This window comes from Capra hircus, chromosome 4 (genome assembly GCF_001704415.2).
Source record: "Capra hircus breed San Clemente chromosome 4, ASM170441v1, whole genome shotgun sequence".
NCBI lineage: Eukaryota > Metazoa > Chordata > Mammalia > Artiodactyla > Bovidae > Capra > Capra hircus.
The window spans coordinates 64,624,786-64,636,281 of NC_030811.1; the positions used below are offsets into that span (position 1 = coordinate 64,624,786).

The window sequence follows — 11,496 nt, forward strand, 5'->3', positions numbered from 1 at the left end:
TCAGGAGTGGAAGCTGTGAGGAGATACCCCACGGCCAAAGTAAGGAGCAGTGGCTGCCCTTTGCTGGAGCAGCCGTGAAGAGATACCCCACGTCAAAGGTAAGAGAACCCCCAGTAAGACAGTAGGCGCTGAGAGAGGGCATCAGAGGGCAGACAGACTGAACTACCATATGATTCAGAAACTCCACTCCTGGAGATAAATCCAGAGAAAATCATAACTTGATAAGATATATGCACCCCAATGTTCACCGCAGCACTATTTACACTAACCATGACATGGAACCAACCTAAATGTCCATCGAGAGATGAATGGATAAAGAAAATATGGCACATATATACACAATGGAATACTACTTAGCCATAAAAAGAAACTGAATAATGCCGCTTGCAGCAACATGGATGGACACAGAGATTATCACATTAAGGGAAGTAAATCAGAGAAAGACAAATATGGTATCACTTATATGTGGAATCTTAAAAAATTATGGAATGAACTTATTTACAATACAGAAACAGACTCACAGACCTAGGAAACAAACTTATGGTTACCAAAGGGGAAAGGTAGGGAGGGAGGGATAAATTAGGAATCTGGGAGTAACATACATAAACCATTATAGAAAAAATAGTTAAACAACAAGGACCTACTATATAGCATAGGGAACTATAGTCAGCATTTTGTAATAACCTATATGGGAAAAGAATCTGAAAAAGCTTGTGTATGTGTATAACCTGAATGACTTTGCTGTACACCCGAAACTAACAACACTATAAATCAACTATACTTCAATTTTTAAAAAGTTAACTGCATCAAAAACACAGTGCCTGCATCACAACCAGAAGTTATCAAATAGCAACTAATGCATACAAAACTCTGATGGAGGCCTTCCCTGGTGGTCCAGCAGTGGACAGTCCACCCATCAATGCAGGGGACACACTTCGATCCCTCATCTGGGAGGATTCCACATGCCAGTGCAACTAAGCCAGCTCACTGTAACTACTGAAACCCACATGCCCTAGAACCCATTCTCTGCAACAAGAGAAGCCACCACAATGAGAGGCCAGTGCATGGCAACCAGAGAGCAGCCCCCGCTTGCAGCAATGAAAAAAATGCCACGCATAGCAAGTAAGACCCAGTGCAGCCAAAAGGAATAAATATCAATTTTGATAGATGCACATTAGTCTTGAATAGCTAAATTAATATGTTGCTACTCAATGGGTTTACTTCTATCTGCATCATTTTAAAAATTTTTAGAAGGTCTGCAGAGTTTTAGGCTCTCCTCCCAAATTACTTAATTCTAGTCTTTAGAACTTTAATAAGATCTCCATATGATTCCTATGTATATCAAAGTTTGAGAAGCACTGGCCTAAAACAAGAGTTGACAAATTCTGTTTAAAAAGCTAGATAATGTTACATTTTGCAAGCTATTAGGTCTCTTTTTTAACTATTCAACTATGCTGCTTACCATGAAGATAAAAAGGTCAATACATAAGAAAGTATAATTAAAGATGTATATACACCTAGAAAAAACAGAGGCCCAAAATACTTAAGGCAAGAAAATGACAAAATTGAGAAATACACAATCTAGTAATTTAACAGAGATTTTCAGTATCACTCTCTCAGAATTAAACAGAAAATCAGCAAAGACATAAATACATGAACACCACCACCAACAAACTTAACCTAGCTGACATTTACAGAATGCTTCAATCAACAGCAGCAGCAACTTACTCTTTTTAATTAAACATGATGTACTCTCCAGAAGGGAGCTTCCCTGATGGCTCAGTGGGTAAAAATCTGCCTGCAATGCAGGAGACAAAGGACATGTGGGTTTGATCTCTGGGCTGGGAAGATCCCCTGGAGAAGGAAATGGCAACCCTACTCAAGTATTCTTGCCTGGGAAATTCTCACGGACACGGGAGCAGGGCAGGCTACAGTCCATGGAGTTGCAAGAGTCAGACTCAACTTAGCGACTAAGCACACACACACGTTCTCCAGAATATAACACATGACAGACTACAAAACAAGTTTTAGCAAAACACTAAAATCATAGAAACTATGTTCTCCAGTCACCTGGACTTATATGAGAAATTAATAATAGAAAAAGTCAGTCCTGGGTGTTCATTGGAAGGACTGATGTTGAAGCTGAAACTCCAATACTTTGGCCACCTGATGCGAAGAATTGCCTCATCTGAACAGACCCTGATGCTGGGAAAGATTGAGGGCAGGAGGAGAAGGGGACAACAGAGGATGAGATGGTTGGATGACGTCACGGACTCAATGGATATGGGTTTGGGTGGACTCCGGGAGTTGGTGATGGACAGGGAGGCCTGGCGTGCTATGGTTCATGGGGTCACAAAGAGTCGGACAGGACTGAGTGACTGAACTGAACTGAATAGAAAAAATGTGGGAAATCCCCCAAAGATTACAGTATCACACAACAAACTTTAACATAGATCAAAGAAGAAATTTCAAGGAAAATCAGAAAATATCTTGTGAGACAGCATAATACTATTTTAAGGATAAGATATATAGAACAATGGAACAAAAAAGAGAGCTAAGAAACTGTTTTTGGACAAAGGTGCCAAGGCAATTCAACAAGAGAAAGCATAGTCTTTTAAGCAAATGGTGCTGGAACAATTAGAAAGCCATGTTAAGAAAAAAAATTCCTTACCTCATACAATAACAAAACTTAACTCAAAATGGATCGCACAACCTAAATGTAAAAGCTAAAATGATAAAACTAAAGAAAACAATAGGAGAAAAATCTTTGTGACCCAGGCCTGAGCAACATTTCCTTAGGTAAGATCCTAAAAACTGCAGTACATAAAAGAAAAAGTTGTCAAACTGGATTCGTAAAGTTAAAAGTTTGCACTCTTCAAAAGATATCATTTAAAAAAAGAAAAAAAGACTTCTGTGGTGGCACACTGGATAAGAATCCATCCGAGAATCACGGCAGAGGAGACAGACAATCCCTGATCAGGAGGATCCCACATGGCACGGAGCAGCTAAGCCCAAGCACCACAGTTGCTGAGCCTGTGCTCTGGAGCCCACGCGCCCTGACTACTGAGCCTGTGTGCCTAGCGCCTGCGCTCTGCAATTAGAGACGCCACCGCAAGAGAGGCCCAAGCACCGCAACAAAGGGTGGCCCCCACTCACCGCAACTGCCAAAGTCCATGCAAAGCAATAAATGCAAAGTAACAAAGACCCATTGCAGCCAAACAGAAAAGAAATGATTAAATTTTTTTAAAGGAGATAAGCCACACAGCAGGAGAAAACTGAAAGTGAAGTCACTCAGTCGTGTCTGACTCTTTGCGACCCCATGGACTGTAGCCTACCAGGCTCCTCTATCCATGAGATTTTCCAGGCAGGAGTACTGGAGTGGGTTGCCATTTCCTTCTCCAGGGATCTTCCCGATCCATTTCCAAATCATATACCTGATAAAAGACTTCTAGTAAGAATATAAAACAAACCCTTAAAATTCTATTGTAAGACACAAAACCCAATTTAGATCAAAAAAAGTTTTAAACAGATACGTCAGCAAAGGTAAATGAATGCACACACATTAAAAGATACTCAACATCAGTCATTAGAGATGGTTTAAATGCATTTAAATTTGATTAAATGCAAATTAAAACCACAATTAGTAACCACTCCACATCTACATTGAGGGGCATTCTCAAGTAGATCAACTTTAAGAAAGGAGAATGGAAGGTAAGAATCTGGAAACTGATTGTCTTAAAATTATCTTTGCTGACATACTCAATGGAAAGCTTCTATATGCCTCTTGGTAGTACACATACCAAGCTTAAGACCATTTGTATAAGAAAAGAGGAATTTAGTGACTTACAAAATATTTGGTTAACAGGATTTGATGATCTGGAAAGGTGTCAAAAAACAAATGAGGCTCATTTGGAAATGAAAAAAAAGTAGGGGTGGGAAAGGAGCAAGCAGGAAGGACAGAGTTCTCACCCATTAGCATCGTTCTGATAGTCCTGAGCGCTGGCAAATAGTTTTATTGGTTTGTTTTTTAAATCATCTGATTGACTCCCACACAGGTTCTGTGCCCTAGCCAGCAATGACTAAAATGCACCATGCCCAGACAAGTCTCCACACCTTCTCTTCAAACGCTCATATCTAGAAATCACTCCATTGCAACTAACTAGTGCAAAGCAGAGAACTGCAAGCAAAATGCACCTTCATTTTTGCCCTACATCCCAACCTGATACACTCAAATTATAGTATTTTTCAAAGTGTAATAATAATTACCGGTTTATATGCCTGCTTCTTCTGCCTCCCATTAGAGACTGTGCCTTCTTTAATGACAGAGGAATTTTTCATTCATCTTGAGATCTTCAGCCTCAGTATGCTATGGGATTTTCCAGGCAAGAATACTGGAGTGGGTTGCCATTTCCCTCTCCAGTGACCCGTACAGTCAATAAATGTTCTGAGAACGGAAGGCTGATATAAACTACAGATATAAACTCCAACCATTTAGTTTGAATGCCTTTGTCTACAAAATATATTTTTAAAACATATTGTAGGCAAATGTATTGTAAAACTAATTTTTCCTTTCTTAGGAGAGGCTCTAATCTGAAATTAAGAATTTGATATGGGGACTTCCCTGGTGGTCCAGGGGCTAAGGCTCTGTGCTCCCTCCCAATGCAGGCGGCCTGGGTTCGATCCCTGGTCAGAAAACTAGATCCCACATGCCGCAACTAAGAGTTCAAATGCCACAACTAAAGATTCTGCATGTCTCAACGAAGACTGAAGTTCCAACATGCCACAACTAACACCCAGTGCAGCCAGATAAAGAAATAAATCCTTTTAAAAAAAGAATCTGATATGTTATTACATATCTAATCAACTTCTACATAAAATTCTTAGGGAAATGAGACCGATGGACTAGACAGAAGTTAGGCAACCTCGTTCTAGCTAGTACCAGTGACTCAGGATATGTTTTCTGACTTTTGGTTTCCTCATGTGTAAAGTGAAAAAATTAAAGAACAATCTCTAAACACCCTTCAAATGTTAATATTCTAAGAATTTTTAACCCATGAAGTGTTTCATTAATCAACAGTCAGAAGATAGGAGGCATGTCACATGCTGAGTATTCCTAATTTTTCGTACCTCTTGCTAGAAAGCAAATGAAATTATCCTGTCAATATTCATTCAGTACTCAAATCCAGAAACAAAACTAAATAAGTGCCCTGCCCTCGACATCTACTTCTGAAATTATGAGCTTGACCTTTCAGTTCTAATAATTCAACTCTTGAAGCAAACATTTAATCACATATCATAGGCATTGACATAATCAACAAACTGTAAGCTTACCTGCCAGGAAACTGCTCCCAAAATTGCTGTTGCAAGAAGACTGAAAAAAACTAACTGCTCTGAAATTAAGCAAAAATGACGCATCCCTTTGGATGCCATGATTCTGTCAAGGCTATTGTTATCTACTCTGTGGGTAAAACACACCTTATGGCAGTCATTTAATTTGGTATGGAATCCCCAAAGAGTCAAAAGAAAAATAATATGGCAAATCATCCAGAAAATTCCAAAAATGGAAAAGCCTGGTATTACAAAATACCAGAGATGAGTGTCTCTAAGTTTAAATGCTGAAAGAATGAAAAATGTAAGCTCAATCATCCCAGTGAAAACAACTGAAAGTCTTCTGCAAATTCTTCCACGGTACAAAAAGGGTTTCCACCTTTCAGTCACTGAAAGCCCACTAAAATAAATGTCAAGGAAAGGATCAGTTATCAGGCAAATAAAAAAACATGCAAAGGCAACTGGATTTTGGGGAGTTTCCAATGAGGAGAAAAACAGCAAGACTGCAAAAATAACTAAGTTTGGAATAGCTAGAAAAGACTTCATTCTCAGGTCGATAATCAGCATGGCCAAAGCTACAACAAGTAAAATGACACTCAGAGACTTTTCCACCAACATAGTTGTGCTGGCGATGGCAAATCCAACAAGTTCCAGAAATTCAACTGTGGTCAGTAAGGTGGGCCGATGGCGGACATAACCAGAAATTCTCTCCACCAAAGAGCATAATATCCTTAATACTATGGAAGTTAGAAGCAAATATTTGGTTGATTCTTCTTTGACATCATTTTTAAAGGATGAATTATCAAGAAAACACAGGAGGCCAAGCAAGAATCCAAACCAAAGATTGGAGAGACTTAAACTTGCTGCTTCCATTGAAAAATAATAATAGAGTATGCTGGCAATTCCGAGAACAAAAAGACCAAGAATAAAAATGACCAAAATTAAGGAATTTGCTGTTTTTTCCCATCTTACATAGAGACCTAAGCATAGAGCAACCAGTAAATTGATTCTGGCTAAATAGCCAAGGTAGCGCACTGAAGAATGCATGTTCACTTCTCTGTTCACTTCTTCCAGTCTCGTCATTGCTAAATAGAGACAATGACTAAAGCAGTAACGCAGTGATTTACACATTAATCTGTCAGTCTGGGCTTTCTCCCCACGTTATGAAAATTAACTGCTTGTATTTCATCCAGCAAATCCAATGTATCTGTAACTCCTATTTCAGCACTTTCTCTGGTGGAATTTGTTTACAGTGATCTAAAAAAGAAGAAAAAATATTTCACTGTTAATTTTATGTAATTTACCTTTCACATATATCTTTCTTATTAAAAAATAATGACCAAGTGAGAGATAAAGTTTGTTTAGATACCCAGTTTAAAATCTGACTTGCGTGTATCTAAATGGTAACTGTCTCTGGCTTAAAAACTCTTCAGTTTATCCAAACAAAAATGGAGATTTGTTCCACTTATCCTATTCTAGGATTGTATGACTAGGTTGCCATCAACAAAAATTTTTCCAGAGATGGTAAGGAATTCACCTAATCTATTTTTATTCCAATATCCAGTTTTTCAACAACGTGCAATGATGAGATATTCAACTCAGCTTAAATGTAGCAGATGGGTCTGGAATAGTGGAAAGCTAGTCAACTCAAACAAAATGAGGGACGTCATTATTACCTCTAACTTGAAAAGCACCAGTATCCAATAACAGGCTTCCCTCGTAGCTCAGACGGTAAAGCGTCTGTCTACAATGCAGGAGACCTGGGTTCGATCCCTGGGTTGGGAAGATTCCCTGGAGAAGGAAATAGGCAACCCACTCCAGTACTCTTGCCTAGAAAATCCCATGGATGGAGTAGCCTGGTGCAGGTTGCTCCGTCCATGGGGTCGCAGAGTCGGAAATGACTGAGTGACTTCACTTCACTCACAGCTTTCTTTAATAATAATTCAATAATAGCAACCATTACCACCTGCCTAAAATCCTCTACATCTTTTTACCAGTTACTGCTAAAATGCTATAAAACCTTAGTCTCAACACTGTTTCACTAATAAACTTATTAGAAGTTTAACTGTATTAAAGTTACTCAGTCACTAAAGTTGATCCATCATTCTCCCTGTACTTTTACCTCTATTCATCAGTTACTCTGATGATCAAACATACAATCTCTGTAGCAAACCAATTCTGGAACTTTCTAGTCAAAACTGTAAAACTGAAATGCTGACCAACATTTATTGTAAAGTAAATTTTTAAAACTATGATTTTATTTTTGGAAACTTATCACAACAGTTATTTGTTAAAGGACTCAGATAATTATTTCGATCTTAAGGACCCCTTCAGGTTGCACTTCAAACATGACATCATCAAACAAAATGATTTAACTATCTACTAGATAATTTTCTAGTATGCTATTTCAGAAAACATGATACATGCAAAGGTTTATGGTCACACTGAATATCCACTGAGAACTCAACAAGATTAAAAACTCAAAAAGTAACTACTTTGCAATCAGCTTATTTCTGCTTTCGCAGGACACTAAAAGAGCCAAGAGAAATATGAGATAACCTGAATTAACCCTGAATTACCCATACGGCTGCAGAAGAATGACACTGGATGACAACTTTAGGGTCTCTGGGAGGTTCAAAGTACTATTACTAACTTACAAGTTCAACAAGTATATTTTTTACAGCTAAGTTTATTTAATTAACTAAGAATTATGATTCTCCTCAATTGTATTTTCAATCATTCCTTAAGATACCACACACCACTAAAGAAAATATCTTCCTTTGGTATATTTAGGTTTTATCTTTTACTTAAGTATGAGAAACTGACACCATCTAGAATGCACTGAATTTTTAAAAATATCACTTGTACGTGCTATATAATCATTCAACAAATATGCTGGAATACATGTCCTCTAAGGGTTGATGGTACAGTCTGGGTTCAAAAACTGAACACTGTGGGAGACCAAAAAAAAAAAAAAAAAATCACACACCAGACTAAATGGTTGCAACTCAACTCATGAGACATACTTCTGTGTTTCTCTAGTCAACACTCTCATTCTCTGGGGCTAGGCAAGCCTCTCTTCCCTATTCTCAAATCTCTGACATCCACTTCTGACCAAATTCTCACCAGATGACTCTGTCTCCAATGACGTCATCAAAAGGGAGCTTACCTGAGTTTCCAACACCACAAACTCACCTATATCTACCATATCCTGATTTAAGAAAAGAAGGCTCTCTGCCGGATAGAAGGCTACATCTTTTAGCTGTACATGTGACTCTTCCTCACGGTCTCTTCCAGAACTTCACACTCTCTCCTCTCTTCCAACTCCTACTACTCTTCTCTTATTCACTGGTGCTTAAACATTTGCAAAGCTCTTTTAAAAAATGATACCAAAAGAAAAAAAATATATATATATACACACACACACACACACATATATACAGAAACAAAACTGAAACTCAATAATCCATCTCCTCCCACAAGTTCAGTCATCTGTCCCCTTGACAGCCAATATTTGATTGCTTTACTTCTCACATGAACTAAACCACGGTTTCCACCACACAACAACAAACTGCTCTGTCAAGTTCTAAAATAACCTAAATTCCTAAATCACATAAGTACTTTACACTCATTATCTTGCACCTTCATCAAACAACCTTTGACATTTTTGACTCCCAGGGCTTCCCTGGTGGCTCAGAGGGTAAAGCATCTGCCTACAATGTGGGAGACCGGGTCCAATCCGTAGGTCGGGAAGATTCCCCTGGAGAAGGAAACGGCAACCCGCTCCAGTACTGCTGCTTGGAAAATCCCATGGACTGAGAATGGGGTCACAAAGAGTCGGACACCACTGGGCGACTTCACTTTCACCTTCTGCAACCTGCCCTCCCTCTAGCTTCCAAAGACCAGTCTTCAGAATTTCTTCCTAATTCACTGATCTCTCCTGTCTCCTTGCAGGTTCTTCATTCTGAATCTATCCTTTGGATGCTCAAACCCAAGCCTAGGCCCTTCTCTCACTATACACTTAAATGTGTATTAATATATATTAACCTGACAGAAATGAAGGCACTAGCTCTGTCCTGCACTGAGGTAAAAGCTTAGGAAAAAAGTAAAGGAAAACATGTAATTAATAAAGTATAACACATTCATAGCATCGAATATATGCAGTTACCCTGTTATGGACCAAAATCAACATGGCAGAATATTATTTTTTTAAATGGCTAATTCACAAAGTCTTTCCCCATTTCGACCTTCTTTAAAAGACAAACATCCTCAATCAAGAGAGTAAAACAACAAAGCAGTGCAATCCTTTTCATTGGGTCTGCCAGCACAAATGATTCAGTGGGAATTACTTGAGAGGCAGATAAAAAAAGGAACACAGAAGAGTCCACTGATACAGGAAAAGTTGGTAATTGTCAGGTTTGTTTTATGGCATCCTATATACTATTCTAACCCTCCTTTCACCACCTATATTTAATGGTCACCAAGTCCTGCCCACTCTTCCTCTTAGACACTTCTTAAACGTTTCTACTTCTTTCCATCCTCAAGATCACAACCCCAGTTTTAGCCACCGTCATCTCATGGTTGAATGTCTCCTTGTTTCCACTCTTGCCCTTCTCCAAAAAGTATCCTTTTTAAAGTCAAAACTTGTCACTTCATTCTGTTATGTAAAAACCTCCAAAGGCTTCCCATCACTCTAAGCAATCAAGTCTAAACTCCTTAAAATGCCTTAGGAGGCTTTCCTCATTGGATGTGAATAAGTCTCCCACCTCATCTCTTACCATTCTTTGTATTCTAGTCACAGGGATCTTTCAATTCTGAACTACACTAATGCTGTTCCCTCTCCAGGTGTACTCCTTTCTCTCCTCCAGACCCCACCAGAGGTCCTCACACCTGGCTCACTCCTACTCTTCAGGTCTCAGCTTAAATCATTTCTTAGGGCAATCACCTTGACTCATTTGTATGATCCACATACTTTCTGTAGAATAGGAAAAATATTGATCATCAACTGTTTAATATCTGCATTCCCCACTAGATCACAAGGTTTCTCAAAGTTTGTCTTCAAAACTGTACACCCAGGGTTTAGCAGAAAGTTTGACTCCAACAAAGTTTGACTCCAAGTAGATATTCAACAAATACCTGAAGAAACGAAGACTGACAGAAGTAACTATATTTAATAACAATGTCAATCAGTTATAGGACGCATATTAATATACAAAGAGAATAAACAAGTTGTCTAATAACCCACAACTACGAAGTCATAGAGCGAAGGGAGATTGCATGAACGTTTGGCTTGTTTCTCTCAGCGCCTTACTCCAGCAGTCACTTATCTCATCCAAATTCCTCCAAACCGGCAAGTTCTCTTTTACATCCTTCTAGGGAATGGTTCACTGAGCCCAAAAAACACTATCACATGCATCGTCTTCTGACTCAGAAACTACTTACGTCCAGTCTAGGGGAAGTGTCAAAAGCTGAAAGAATCTACAGAGCAGCCAGGGTCGGGGAATTCCAGTGCTTCGGTTCTATGAATTCATGAGAACTCTTCTTTGGACCCATCCCACATGAGGAGAAAGGTACCTAGAATATTAAACCCCTCAGCAATACGGCAGCAATAGCAATTCTTCTTCCATTCTGCTTTCTCCTAGGAGAAGGCCTAAGCAGCAGCCTGGCTGTTGGGAACCACAAGTAGGCACCCAGCTGAGTGGGGAACCGCTGGGGGATACGGAGAGGCGCCCTGCCTTCCATCCTCCACCCCACACCATCAACTTCTCCCCAGGCAGATATCCCTACCTCCTTCCCGCGAGGCCGGGCGGGCGGAGCTCGGGGCCCGCACCTCGCCGCAGCCCTGCGCGCTGTCTGTGCCCAGGTCTCACCGCCCCGCCGGTGACCCCTTGTCCCGGCCTCGGCCGCTGCTACCAATGCTCTCTCAGCCCTCGGAGTCGGCCCTTGGGCCAGCAGGGGAAAGGAAGGGCCCTTGCGGCTGAGCCTGCGGTTCGGAGCGGGGACACGGCACTCCAGGGCAGTCGAGTGCCCCACGCCACACGCACTAACACAGGCCAGTCTCGTCGGAAACTTTCTCCGTTATTGGCCCGGCTGCGGCCGCCATATTCCCGCCGCCGGATTCGCGACGGTACGGAACGCCGCCGGGGTCAGGCCGCGCTACGCGCTTCC

General features: G+C 40.3%; 1 protein-coding gene across 3 annotated transcripts in view; it reads right to left on the minus strand.

Annotated features, from left to right (window-relative positions):
- Nucleotides 1-11,496, minus strand: part of TMEM168 (transmembrane protein 168) — a 52,151-nt gene extending 40,655 nt beyond the window's left edge. Inside the window, exons 1-3 of one of the 3 annotated variants that reach the window (XM_018047176.1) lie at nucleotides 11,116-11,496; nucleotides 10,771-10,902; nucleotides 5,332-6,585 (exon numbers count right to left, since the gene is read on the minus strand). In XM_018047176.1, coding sequence (XP_017902665.1) covers nucleotides 5,332-6,459 — 1,128 coding nt within the window. In that variant the 5' untranslated portion in view covers nucleotides 6,460-6,585; nucleotides 10,771-10,902; nucleotides 11,116-11,496. Of the gene's footprint in view, nucleotides 1-5,331; nucleotides 6,586-7,004; nucleotides 7,123-10,770; nucleotides 10,903-11,115 lie in introns of those variants that run through there. The other 2 variants (XM_018047175.1, XM_018047177.1) reach the window with 2 other exon arrangements.